The 13729-nt window shown below is 30.8% G+C and overlaps 6 protein-coding genes and 1 non-coding gene across 14 annotated transcripts in view; 4 read left to right on the plus strand and 3 right to left on the minus strand.

Annotated features, from left to right (window-relative positions):
- The window catches only part of LOC139992877 (uncharacterized), a 32271-nt gene extending 27252 nt beyond the window's left edge, over positions 1-5019 (minus strand). Inside the window, exons 1-2 of the mRNA XM_072014150.1 lie at positions 4272-5019; positions 3876-3923 (exon numbers count right to left, since the gene is read on the minus strand). Of these exons, the coding sequence (XP_071870251.1) occupies positions 3876-3923; positions 4272-4547 (324 nt within the window). The 5' untranslated portion in view covers positions 4548-5019. The remainder of the gene's footprint in view (positions 1-3875; positions 3924-4271) is intronic.
- A 575-nt stretch (positions 5020-5594) lies between these two features.
- Mrps16 (mitochondrial ribosomal protein S16) lies at positions 5595-6823 on the plus strand. 2 transcript variants are annotated; one of them, XM_072013809.1, is made up of 3 exons: positions 5595-5769; positions 5838-6084; positions 6443-6823. In XM_072013809.1, exons 2-3 carry the CDS (start codon positions 5959-5961, stop codon positions 6737-6739), a joined length of 423 nt encoding a protein of 140 aa, XP_071869910.1. In that variant the 5' UTR covers positions 5595-5769; positions 5838-5958; the 3' UTR covers positions 6740-6823. The 2 variants fall into 2 exon arrangements, with proteins under 2 accessions (XP_071869910.1, XP_071869909.1); XM_072013808.1 differs by lacking the exon at positions 5595-5769 and having other exon boundaries at positions 5806-6084.
- A 252-nt stretch (positions 6824-7075) lies between these two features.
- On the minus strand, positions 7076-7169 carry Trnai-uau (transfer RNA isoleucine (anticodon UAU)). Its single transcript has 2 exons — positions 7132-7169; positions 7076-7111 (listed from the first exon to the last, which is right to left on the minus strand). It is a non-coding gene; the product is annotated as a tRNA-Ile (tRNA).
- Positions 7170-7373: 204 nt separating this feature from the next.
- On the minus strand, positions 7374-9613 carry LOC139992695 (uncharacterized). Of its 2 annotated transcripts, none has more exons than XM_072013806.1 (5): positions 9475-9613; positions 8471-8593; positions 8175-8385; positions 7969-8098; positions 7374-7893 (listed from the first exon to the last, which is right to left on the minus strand). In XM_072013806.1, the coding sequence occupies exons 2-5, from the start codon at positions 8590-8592 to the stop codon at positions 7472-7474; spliced, it is 885 nt and encodes a 294-aa protein (XP_071869907.1). In that variant the 5' UTR covers position 8593; positions 9475-9613; the 3' UTR covers positions 7374-7471. The 2 variants fall into 2 exon arrangements, with proteins under 2 accessions (XP_071869907.1, XP_071869906.1); XM_072013805.1 differs by lacking the exon at positions 9475-9613 and adding an exon at positions 8842-8983.
- On the plus strand, positions 9152-10143 carry LOC139992697 (protein POLR1D). Its single transcript, XM_072013810.1, has 2 exons — positions 9152-9293; positions 9535-10143. The coding sequence occupies exons 1-2, from the start codon at positions 9271-9273 to the stop codon at positions 9740-9742; spliced, it is 231 nt and encodes a 76-aa protein (XP_071869911.1). The 5' UTR covers positions 9152-9270; the 3' UTR covers positions 9743-10143.
- A 612-nt stretch (positions 10144-10755) lies between these two features.
- On the plus strand, positions 10756-12722 carry LOC139992805 (pentatricopeptide repeat-containing protein 2, mitochondrial). The gene is made up of 5 exons (XM_072014009.1): positions 10756-10948; positions 11128-11651; positions 11729-12025; positions 12197-12301; positions 12377-12722. Exons 1-5 carry the CDS (start codon positions 10867-10869, stop codon positions 12512-12514), a joined length of 1146 nt encoding a protein of 381 aa, XP_071870110.1. The 5' UTR covers positions 10756-10866; the 3' UTR covers positions 12515-12722.
- Positions 12723-13513: 791 nt separating this feature from the next.
- Positions 13514-13729, plus strand: part of Gluclalpha (glycine receptor alpha 1) — a 36188-nt gene continuing 35972 nt past the window's right edge. For 3 of the 6 annotated variants that reach the window (XM_072014151.2, XM_072014152.2, XM_072014153.2), the window contains exon 1: positions 13514-13712. The gene's annotated coding sequence lies outside the window, so the exon portion shown is untranslated. The remainder of the gene's footprint in view (positions 13713-13729) is intronic. The other 3 variants (XM_072014159.2, XM_072014160.2, XM_072014158.2) reach the window with 2 other exon arrangements.

Here is a 13729-nt window from a genome sequence, read left to right on the forward strand (position 1 = left end):
GAAAGAAAAATTACGCGCGTTGCACTTTGAACCGTCGGGAATATCGCTTGGGAAATGTGAACTTTCTACGAGTGCTCTGACATCGAATAACGAGATCCTTGGAACTTTCACAGTCCAGATCTTTGTGCTTAAAGGTCCCATTAGAAAATCGTCGAACGTTTCCGCCAGCTTCTTGCCACGAACGTTACCGACTTAAATCGTCAAAGATTTCATTACTCCTGAAATCTTAATATCCTACCCTTAGCAATCCGAGTCATATTCGACGTTACGTCTTGTATGACTCATGCTCCATACGAGGCAAATATCTCAGTACCGTTTTCTGCAAAATTTCGTCTATCATTTGCACATTACTTAATCAAATGTAGAACACGATAGAACAATTCACGAGGTTGTTCCTTCTAGAAGCAAAGATACGTTTACGTTTTTAAAAAGATATAACGAGAAAGAGAGAGAAAGAGAGAGAGAGAGAGAGAAAGGAAAAAGAAACAAACGAACCGGCTTTATACAGCTGTTAAAAAAGAGGATTTCACGGGAAAGGAAATGAACGGGTAATTTTGGTAGACGTGTGTACGTGCGTGCACCTACATCCTGGTGGTCACGGCATCGAAAAAGAGCAGGATGGTGACGTCACAGAAAAAGGAAGCAACGCGTGTACGGGTCATCGTTGTCTGAATACGTATATACACGTGCAACGAAAACCACGATTTCACGGGCGTACACTTGTGGACAAACGTACAAAGCTACCAACGAATGGTGTATATCTCGACTGATAATTACGGAAGGGGCTCGAGCGAACTTCCGCTCAATAAAAGCTACCCGATCTCGACAATGTAAACGCCTTGACCGATGTACCTGCGTATAAGAGCTTCTACTTGAACAAGAATGCATAAAGTTTCCTCAAATCCGGTAAGGATTACTACGTACCGAGCGTTAAAATCATCAATCATCCATGTAGCTGTCATATCAATCATACAATGATAGCTGTCAAGTTGTACGTGCAGAATATATTACAGTGGTATTTCCGCAGGTTGCTATTGTAACTACAGCTGTTTATTACTGCTGCTTTCTTTTTGATAACTGCACTGAGTATAACTTTTAATATTATAGCGATAATATACGAGAAACGAGAAATTTACTGTTACTGTTGCAGATGTTTGCAGGTTTTTACGACTGCAACAGGTACAAGTTCCTAAACCTTTTCATATTGCTAAAAATATAACAGCCTGTGTACAACAATATAACAACCATATTTCTAAGCAATTCTACTAGGAAAAGTAGGACCCTCCTAGGTTCTTGTGACAATCGTACTCGACGATTATACGACGATTCTGCAACTATAAGCCGTACACGACTGGGACAGCTTTCTAGTAAATCTGATAGCCATATCTCTGATAAAAACAATCGTATACCATCAATGAACAATACAACCAGTCGTTACTTAAAAAACGTTTCTTACGACAATAGAAATTACTATTCGAGCAATTTTCTACGTTATGAGAGATGACTCGTTGCGACTAATTAAATCCACCTGTGTGGTTAATACCCCAGAGAAGATGAAAAAATACGGCGTGTCGTTCTGAAAGAACGAGCATGACCTTGAAATCTCCTGCACCTTCGCTGTATGTATATTCGTAAGTTACGTTCTCCGGAACGATAGCCTACTTTTTCAGATTAAATCCAACAAAGATTGGCTAAAAATCTGCATGCCCGCGACAAAATAGAATTCCTATCTTCTACGAGCCGTAGGAAAGTGGAAGACGCGAAATAGAATTACTACAATTAAAATTCGAGCAATAAATAATAATAGCATAATGCGTTGCGCCGATACTGAAAGTAATATCTTCGAAGATGAAACTTGCACTAGAAAAGCCAGGATTCGTGATTCCTTACTTTTTCCGATAATAAATCTACTTTTTTAATTACGTTAGAAATGTTGTTAATTACATTAGATATAGTACAAAATGATTGGAACACGGAATCGACGAGCCGCGTTACGATGAACATGAATGGCGCATGAATCACCGGAAGTCCATGATATTTAACAGTAATAGAACTTTCATTAACCGGGAAAGCATGCATCGCGATTTTATACTTAAAGCGCAGGCAAAATGGAATAATTAATCCGATCGTTCTTTCCCTATAATTGAATTGTACCGGAAATTTTACATTCTGCGCGACATTGACCGTGTGAAACTAGCTCAGACCATTTTCATCGATCAAACTGGTCTAACTAGGTTTGCTACTTGCATTATTCAAGCGTTTAATTAAATCTTGCAACGAGATCAAATATTATAATCGTTGGCAAAATTCCAATCAAAAGGGCAGCACTACAAAGATGTTATAAAAATATAATATTAAATATTCTAACTGTTTCTTTTTTCATAATTCCTAGCCAATTTCTATAGTCTTAGGTTTTAATCACTCCCTATAAACAATTTGCAAGTGGATTAAGAATTTGAAACTGTAGCATTAGACGGAAAATGGCAAAAATTTCACTGGAAAAAGTGAAAATCATCAGGTAAAGAACGCAAAAACAATTTAAAAATTCAACGGGTTATTTAATAAGCCAATGCTAGCTTACTAATGTAACGAATAACTAACTGGTGGAATATTTTGATGATTTTTGTGAAGTCTATGCGATGAATATCTTGTAATTTCTATATTTTCCGATTGATTTCAAATTTTGCCAATATAATCATGACAGTCGTATCCCAATACAGTGCTAACGAGATTCCAAAATCTTTCCTATTACGCACATATATATATATTCACCAAAAATGTCCATCAATGTTCAAACACTTTCGTGAGTCACTAGATCTACGAATACTTTCCAATCGAAAAATAAACACGAAATGAAACATAAATAAATTAGAACGGTGAAAAAATGCGAGAACAAGAATGGATAAAAATATAAAAGATACAGTATACTCTCCTATAAATGTACTATAAATCTAAATGTCGGTCTTTAATCTTCTAACAATAATTTTCTATAACTGCTCGCATCTTTTGGTGAGTCACTATACCCACTTCCGAATTGACTTCGAACAGTCGATGGCTGTTAGGACAAAATCTAAAATATTATAAGCTCTTATATAAGTTCAAAAGACGATAATAACCGGGAACACGAAAGCGACAATTCTCGGAAGATGCGGACAACGGTATAAAACAGAAATGTCAAAATAACTGAACTGACCTGACTACCGGTTGGTCGCGAAACATTCAGGCAGCGAGCCGGTTTATTTTCAGTATTGCCGCGGTATCGTTTCCAGTTGGGCAACCCTCTATTTTCGAGCCGGCAAAACGATTCACGCTTTTCGAATTGTTTCGCAGAAACAATCGAAACGGAACGACATCGGTCGAACCAAGCAAAAAGTTGCTCTTTCAGGTTAGAAAAACCCGGTCACAGTGCTGCCAAATTGCAAAGCTAATATCAAAGTAATTTGATGCGCATGCGCAATGCGAGACTCTCTGTTTCGCAAGTATTTCTATGCAATTTTTATGCAAATATATTACAAATGAATAGATGTTTCAGGCCTAATATGTACTTATTGGCGTACAAATTTGTATAGAGATAATCATAAAACATCAATTACTATAATCTGCTTATTATCGTCATGGTAAAGTATATGTATTTTGTAGAAGATAGAGAACCGACGCGCGAAACAATCTTTATTACTAAGTTACTTTTGTAAAGTATTGATATTATTGGTAGTCACAATCTATGAAGAGTATTTTTTAAATAAGATGCGATAAAGTGAAAACCATAACTTCAGAAGAAATACAGTAGTATTGAAACTTTTTCTCTGTAAAACACTTTTTTATAACTCAACGCATAAAGTTACCCTATAAGAATAGAAGTAATGAAATAAACTTACAGCTTTCAGCGTCTCCAGTTCACTGATATCCGCCGAGGATTGAACAGGCTATAAAACAGGAAACATAACGTTAAACCCAAACATAGATAAAAAAAACATAATTACTAAATTAATTCATAAGTAATTTTAATGAATTTTTCTCTGGTGTAATATGCACGACGGGCTTCTAATAATCGATACAAGGGAAGTTTTATGTAACTAATAAAAGACAATATCTCCATACTAGAACACGATGCTTCACATAACGCTTTATTGTACATAACAAGTAATCTATATTTAACGCAATCCATACTCCATTTCCGTTCAAGAAAATATATCTGCTTATGACGAAAATACATGACACAAACGATTTGGTTGATGAGAGGTTTAATAAAAGTTAAAAAAAAAAATATTTACCTCATTCGTTTTCCAAAGGTTTGGAGAGTCCTTAAAGGCGTTATTATCCACGACGGTCGTTAAGTCACTTCCGAAATTGATGAGGGAGAAGAAATTATTGTTGTTGGCATTGGTCTGTGTATCATCTTCGCCGGTCGTGTTGTTAAGGGACTTGTAATCCAGCGATTTAGAATCACGGCAATTGGTCACGACAGAACGCGCAAAGTTACTTTTGAAGTGGTTCAACGACACTTCACTTCCAAGTGCGAACTCCACTTTCGGCGTATTGGAATTCATGATTCCGGATTTTAACAAATCTCGTGATCGTTAACAATAAAAAAAATCTGCTCTCCCTGAAATCGAGGTTATTCCCTTTCGAGATATAACCTGGATGCAAAATGACTACAAGAAAAGACGGTCTCGTAGCGCATCCCGCGAATATCGACGAACACCATTAGCCGTTGATTATAATTAATAATTCTAGACTCCTAATTATCTTGCCGGTTTTCACTTGTTTTCCACGGCCACGTCGTTTTATATATAAACATTAATAATTTGATACTTTGTTACACGAAAATTGAAAATTATATTGGTAGGAGTACTAAATGTGAATTCATTGATTAATTCAAGATTATTGTATGTAAGGAAGGATATATGATTATAGAGAAACTTGTAACACCTCACACTACCGATGCACACAGAACGCCTGTGCATGTCAAACTGACAACGAAACCATTCGGTTGAACGGATTCAAGTCCTAACCTCACCCCTCTATATCAAACATTGGAAGCATCTGTAGGGATTCACGTGTTGCACATGCGCTGACCCAAAAACTGTACACCATTCGATTCATCGTATAAATTATCCTTCTACCTAAATTTCATACGGAAATTTTATAAACAAAATCTCTTCAATATAATTAAATACAAGTTGTAAATATGAATAATAGCATTATTATGATTTTTATAACGATTAAGATTCATTCGTAAATTCGTTTATAGTAAATTCTATTTATGAAATATGTTGAAATCTCTTTTGAATTATTTTATGAATAGCTAAAAATTAATGCAAATTTTTTGAAATATGAAATATAATATAATATTTGTTATATAAATTGTTTTTAGTTAAGACAAATATCTTAGCGCCAGGTAGCGTTAAAACACTGATCTTTGTTATAATATTTATTATATCAATTGTTTTAGTTAATACAAATATCTTAGCGCCAGATAGCGCTAAGACACTAATCTTCGTTAAGACTCCCCGTTCTACATTGAATATTTTTTATGGTTACTAATTAATTTAATTATAAAAAATATTAATATTTTTTTATTTCTGTATAGAGATACTGATCATTAAAATATTGTATTTAAAATATATATACTATACGTATTTATTAATTTCCATTAAATACTTTTGTAAATAGATGAATATTTATTAAAATTAACTTAAATAACTCTCGTTTTGAATATTAATTTCTTTTACTTGAGTTAATATTGACTATCGTAATGATTAATTAAATGTAATATCAGCTAATATTCTAATATACATAGATTCCAAATTGTTGATGCCAAATTCATATCTCAATAGGTTGTCCAACTAGTCGCATCTAACATAACCTCCAATGATGAGCTGAAAATTGAAGTCTTTTATGTGACAGAGTTGTAATTTTGTGTTGTAATATAACTCAAACTGATAAATATTTAACGAAATGCCACGTTTACCATTGCATCCCTCATCGGGGATTGGTATTACGGATGCTTTCTATCCTAGATCAATACGATTTGTTCGTTATGGATGTGCTAACAGACCTTTTTATCACATTGTTGTTATGGCTGTAAGTTTTCACAAATTATTTTTAACTAAAACTGCAACCATACTACTTTTTAATGAAAGAAAAACATTATTTTATATCCGTTTACTCACCTATATAAACTTATAACTTTTCGATGTTTTAATTTTTTTATTTGTCAGTCGCATTTTTTTGCTATAATTGAGTTTTATTATGATTTCTTTTTTAATACATATAAGTTACCAAGTAAATAACTTAGTTATTTACATTGTATATAACGTTGTTTCTAATACAATAAATTACACAGACTTGGTTGTTTACATTTCTATAAATAAAATTTTTATATAATATACATAATAATAATATAAATCTATAAATACGGTGTGAACTAATTTCATTTCAGACTAAAAGTGGACAACATAAACCCCCGATAGAACAACTAGGTACCTATGACCCTATGCCAAACAAATACGATGAAAAATTAATTTCTTTAAATTTCGAACGGATACAATATTGGTTGGGACAAAATGTAGCAGTATCAAAACCAGCAGCAATATTGTTAGGACTTTGTGGTTTCTTTCCAATACATCCAAGAACATATATGAAAGCATGGAGAAATCGAAGAAAAGCTGCAGCAGAAATTGAAAGAAATAAAAGTGGAGAATCAGAATCGAAAACAGAAACAGAGGCTACAGGCTAACATATTTTAGTTATTTTATTTATATTATATATTTAATATGTAACCAATATATGCATTTGAATAAAATTGTTACTAAAAATAAAATGTTAAATTGGTTTAATAGAACATTAATAAGAGCTTAATAAAGGACAAAGTATGCAATAAAGTATGAAGAGTACAAATAAGTATACTTATTAGATTTCTGTCTTAATATACTATACTGAATATATGTTTAATATATGTTAATATATGTTTAATATGATAATTAATGGTATGTAATAATCAAACATAAAAGATGTAAGATGTGTTTTACATGTTTTAAATTCGAATATTATGAACTTAAACATAAAAAAAAATTTCCCCAGGTGAGGCTCGAACTCACAACCCCGGCATTGCTCACAAATTTACTGTCATATAAGTACCGTGCGCTAACCGATTGCGCCACTGGGGAGTTGTAGTTTGCAATTTCTTATTTACATACATAAGGACACTAATCAAAAATATTGATCAAAATAAATAATAATTGTTAAATATATCTTAATACGAGTATTAAAAAGATATTATGTCACGAAAAAGAATAATTTCACTAATTCCATACTTCTTAACATAACCTGTATATGAAAATATGAAAATGTTAAAAATATAATGCACAAAATATACTTGAAATAAATATTTATTGATTCTTTATTGTCATACATTATCCGACGATACTTTATTCGCTAACGTTTATAATAGCTTAAGTTTAAAAAAATATTACTCCATATCATCATTAATTTCCGATTGATTACTATCTTCATACATATCAATAACAGAACATAGATCATCCCATAAGTCAATGACATTTTCTTTTGTAAGGTTTGGTTTGCAAAACTTTTGCAGCAAAGATTGATTTTCTTGTGCAAACTTGGCAGTAACAGGAAAGTGCTGATTACATATATTATCAGTTTTTTCAGGATTTATGACAAAATGATGCTCCATTTTCCAATAACGCTCCGAAAACAATACTGACCATTGAAGTATTAAATACACCTGCTTTACGTTTTCAGTTGAATGTATATATACTAAAATTCCACCATTTTCTTCTTTACACTGTTTACAACTTACATACTTCCCATTATTCAACTTATCAAGTATCCTTTTTCTTACCATGTTTTCCTCACTGTATTGTGAAATTGCTAGAAGAACAAATCTTTAATGTTTAAGTACTGCTTTCTCGTGTTACACAAAAAGTTATATAACTTGTAAATTACCAGATGTAAGAAGTGAAAAGTTTTTCATTCTAGTCATATTTTGTACCCAAGATTCAATCTCCAACATATAACATTTATCAATATTTATAAAATGACATGTTATATCACAAATTTCAAATTCCTTTTCATCCTAAAATAAAGCAGAAAAATAATATATGATAACAATGTATTTTATTATAGAAGTAGTGTTATTTTGTGTTATATACCTCCAATTTTACTGTTAACTCTACGTATAAATTTAAAGCTTTCGTTTTCAAACAAGTTGTATATTTATAGACATTATCATGTAACCATTTCTTATCTGTATCTTTAAATGTTATACCAGAGACTCCACAAGAAACATTACATAGTATATGTGTATATTGTCTTTGTAAATTTTCTTTTGTGTTATTACCAGATTCTGTAGTCCTTGGCAAACTGATTTAGAAATAATAAAAATTAATATCAAGGGTATAATAGATTTGATATAAAAGGATAAATTTAAGGATAAATATAATACAACTTTAACATAACAACTTCTTGCTGATTTTCTTGTTCTTTTAATTTTTCAACTAAGTTCTGTGCTTTTGCAACAAGCTCATTTTTTAATTTATTTAATGCAATCAATTCAGGATCTTCCATCATCCTAAAATAGAATTAGATTTAAATTATTAATTAACTGAATATTTGAATTTGTATAATAAATGGATAATTTTATTTGATATATTTTTAAAATAATGTGCATTTAAAACAATTACATGCAATATTCTCTGATACAAATACATACTTATAATTTATCAAATTCATGTATTTTTATTTTCAACTATTAAAATTATTTAGATGTAAAATTGAAGAAATGCATTAAAAATATGCTAGAATATAATTTACGATTACCAAATGATATCTTGCAGATTGTAGATAGTATCAATCTAATATTTTTGTATTCAGGTTATTAAAATATTATAAATTAAATATCACGAATAAAAATATATAAATATAGGAGGTATTCGTAGGCGCACATAACTTAATTTGTGACATAAACTTAACCTTAATTTATACGAACATCTGTTGTTTATGTCAATACGAGAATATTGTACATAAACGTAGTATAATTTTATTTTTATTATAAATTTACGTGATAACTATTTGTTTAATTAGTATGTAACAAGAAGAATATTGAAAATCGTTATACTGTCTGTAACGAACAATAAAATTCATTGTTTGTTAAGGAACAATTTCGTTCGTCTGTGAAAGATATAAATTAACGAGAAAGTTCTCATGTTTTACGTGTAAGGGTTAAGAAAATTGTAAAATATTGAGACAATGGATGATGAAACATTAAACAGGTGAGTTTAGGCTTAAGTTTGTTCATGTTTGAATACAAAGGTTAACTTATATTATTTGCATATGTATTTCATTAGAGATAATATGACGCTTTCAGGATCATAAAATAATGACAATAATGTAAAACCTGGCATAATCGGTTTGTTGAGAATTAATAAAATTATTATACTTTAAAATACTTGCTATAGTCTGTTTGTTGAACTAATTTAGGATATAATATAGAATATATAATTTGATTTTTAGACTTGCAGTTGAGGCATTATTAGAAGAAGCTAAGATTGGAGCAAAAAGAGCAGAAATAATGGGACCCAGTGGATGGATAAAACCAAAGGAATCTATTAATAAAAGATTTCTTCATTCAACATTACGTAATGTTGTTCTTTCAAACAAATATCAATTAAAAAGAAGAAGTGAGAAACAATTGCGTATACCTGAGAGTACATTAAAGTAATTTTTATTTTTTGCTCTTAGTATAAGTATTAGGTCCTTGCAACATTCTTTACTGTCCTTCTATTAATTTAGGATTAAATCATTCAGTATCATGAAAATCTATGTCATTTAGTATCTATTAAGTAATTGTAAGCTTCATTTTAAGCTGAATAAATGTAATATAAAAGGCATTCACTTAAATATAATGAAAAAAAATTAGTCATCAACGATAATTAAAATGATGGAATAAACTGATACAGATTTAAAGATGCTGAAAATTGTAATTAATGTAAAATTTGATAAATACAAGTAATCGAAAGAGAATTTTAAGCATGAAAGTATTACATAATACAGCAAAATGTGATGTAATGTAATGTATAATGTAAAGTAGCAATAAGGACTGAATAAATAAATTACAATATATTCCTTGCCTTAACTTTATAAAAATATACAGCATAGATTAATAAGATAGAATGAATGTTAAGAAAGAAGAATTTAATAAAAAACAATGTTAGAAAATGTAATTTCTTATTTCAGAAAACTATAAAGTTTTAACTATTGATTAATTAATTAATTTAACTGTCTCGTTTAAAAATGTTTAAAAATGCTAAGTTAGTGGACAAAAATTATATTTATGAAAATTATCTTAATTTTCACGTGTTACATGTATCGTATTGCATAAAAAGTATTGATTCTAATTGAATATAACATGAAGTAAATGATCGACTAATTAGAACCAATTCATTTTAGAAATAGAGAATTGTTTTATATTTTACGAAAATATTACATACTTTAAGACAAATTATAATCCAAGCAAGATATAAGTTGATCAGGTAAAAATATTTTATTTATTTATGAATTTCATTTTACTTTTCAGAAACTATTTAAAACAGATAAAATAATCGTTTTATTACATTAAAAAGTGGTATAATTGTAATAACAGAGCATCAATTATACTATTGATCATAGTTGTCCATAAAATTGGAAACCACGTGATTTTCTCTACTATCATTTCCGTTATAACAAGGAATATAGGCCTTTTACGTGTTTGAAGCGTGAGGAGTAATCGTCAATTTGTTCGCCCGGTCTTGTAACTATACTGATATAACTTATATAAAATATAAAATATTATTTGTTCGTTAAACCATGGCGACCAGTTTTCGAGGACTTTGTAGATTAAATATTTCTCTGGCAAAGAATGCATTTTTTAAAAATAATTTTATAAATGGTACGTGATATTCTTAACCTAAACCTGTACTACATAGACATAAATTAGAATAACGAGTTCAAAAATATCCATAACGCAAATAATATGAGAGAAGAATGGTTTCAAATATTAATATCAATATTAATTCTAAAATAAATAAAAGATTTCCGGAGTTGATCTTATATTCTTTTTGTTTGTAGCTGGGGTTAGGTGTCTGTATACGGAACGAGACTTAGGCGTAATATCGTATGAGAATACGAGATATCTATTTCGCAATCAGTTTATGACAATAGAAAATACATTTCGTGACAAAATGCAGGAAATATGTCAGAATGAGGATGGAGTAATATACACGGAAGATTTAAAAGCAATGATACATTTAGCACAAGCTAGTGAAAATGATATGCAACTGTTAAATGATATGTTAATAAAGTACATTCAGAATCAAGAAGACAAGAAATATGGTAAATACGTATTTGGACCAGTTGTAATGAGAATGTATTATCATTTGAATCAACCACAATATGCCTTGGAGGCATTTGATAATGATGCATTGAAAGAAAGCTTTGATTACCGCACATCCTTCCGTATTTTAATGTGTTTGTTATTTAAAAATAATATGTTCAAAGAAATGAGAGAGGTATACCAAAAAATTTTGGATAAGAAAGGTATTGATTACATTGGAAGCTCTAACGTCTTAATGTATGCAGGATGTATGAAGGAGGTACATTTTAATTAGTAATTCTATATTATATTAATTAATATTTTAGGTTTTTAATTAATGTTTATATTTTTATTTAGAATACTCCAGAAGCACTAGAATTCGCATTAAATAGTTGGCAATATCAGTATGATAAAATAAAGCCTTCTATAAGAAGTTGTGCATTGTTATCATGTTTAGCGATTAAACATAACAGACCTGAAATAGCTCTGGACATATTAAGTACAGTACCATTCAGTAAAGTTCTAAGTATTAGGAATCTTAAAATGTTGGCATATGTGCATTTGGAAAGATATGTACAAATAATTCCTTTCTTGAAATATGGATTAGAACAAAATAATACTGATAATAAATCTAACCCTTTTTTCACTGATGTGGTATGTAAAATTAAAGTTTATTGCTGTAAAGTTAATTCAATATCGATATTTACGTGCATTGTTTAATTTTTTCTGTTAATAATTAGTTTTGTTTAAAACAGACCTTATGTAATAATTATAGTATGGGTTTCTCTACATTCTTCCTTACATTGCTTTATATTCGCATTACAGATTTATGAACTGGAAGAGAAATTGAAGACACAAGATGTAGCAGAAGGCAAACAACTACTTGATTTAATAGAACAAGTAAGAAAGCAGGATCTTATTCAAACCAATGTAAGTTATTATAGCAATTTTGTAGAAATTTGTAATTATATTTTGTAATTAATGTATAATTTTTATTTTTTTAAGTATACTTTGGAAGAATTTTTACTAAGGCCAATGTCATATGGAATGCGAATGAAACAAAGCATGGGAGGTAGAAGGAGGTTTAGAAATCATAACTTATACCAATCAGAAGACACAGCTGAATTAAAAAGTTATTTGTAATGCATTTTCTTAGTACCTTCATAAAAAATTAATTATACATGATTTTATCAACTTTCTTAATGAGGAATATTTCCTGTTAAAGGATTCTGTAGTCAAGTTGTATCCTTGCCTAATATATAAAATGTTTTATTTGTTTAGGTGTATTTACTGTATGGAATGTAATTCTATGAAGTAAAAAAATAAATTCAGAAAAATTCAAAAGACTGAAGCACGTATTATTTTCTCTTTATGTATGTGTTCATGAAATTGCTAGCAATTCGCTAGTTACTTTTTTGTAGGTCACAATAAAGTATATCTTTTAAAATTGCATTTTATGATGTTTATGACGCTGATCTTCTACGTGATAATACTTTTACATAAGATGAATTTATACTCGCATATGTAGTTTCTATGATCTACTATTTGTCTTACTAGAATCTGCGATAATTGAAAAATTATTTTTAACGATTCAAGATGCATTTCTCTCGAAAAATCATTAGACTAATCGATGATTAATCAAAGCGTTCTATATAAGATACATCGGTGCGATCAATCGATATAAACGATCGAATTCGATTTAGCTTTCGAAAATTCCGATATCGTTCCGATATTGATCGAACGAAAGTATTCTTTTCATGAAATTCTGGTGAATAGGTCTGATCGTCGATAACGTGCACTTTGGAAATGGTCAGGAAACATTTGGGAGAAGAATATGGAAACCCTTGTCTGCGGTAATAATATATGATTCTACCGGTACGTGTGAACATGTCAATTGATGCGGTCATGTTGAAAATTATGGTATTTGGAAGTAGAAGAGGTACGAGTGTCGGACGGACGGTGGGACATGTTAGGCGAGAATTAGTAACGCTCGTGATGGTAACCGTACGAAACGAAGGAAGAAAAGGACGATGCATCATACTAGCTCCGTTGCGGTACTGGGTTTGGGGAGTCGAATGACGTCATGTTGCTAAAGCGACGCGGCAACGCTAAGCGTCTGCGTGGGTCGACGGGTGTCTGGGCCAGGATCAATAGCGTGCCAGCAACCAGGTAGTAGGTGTGAGTGTATGTAGGTTTCTGAACGGTGGCAGTCCAGGAGACGAACCTTCCGAGGTAGGACACTTCACGAGTCGAGTACAGTTCCAGTGTCGTACCAGAAAGCGCCATGCCAGTATCACTGCATCACGGAGCCCTCATTGCCTAGGATTATCAGCTTCTCCAGGTAACTACGACTTTTCT

The sequence above is a fragment of the Bombus fervidus genome, chromosome 12 (genome assembly GCF_041682495.2).
Source record: "Bombus fervidus isolate BK054 chromosome 12, iyBomFerv1, whole genome shotgun sequence".
In the NCBI taxonomy this organism is placed as follows: Eukaryota; Metazoa; Arthropoda; class Insecta; order Hymenoptera; family Apidae; genus Bombus; species Bombus fervidus.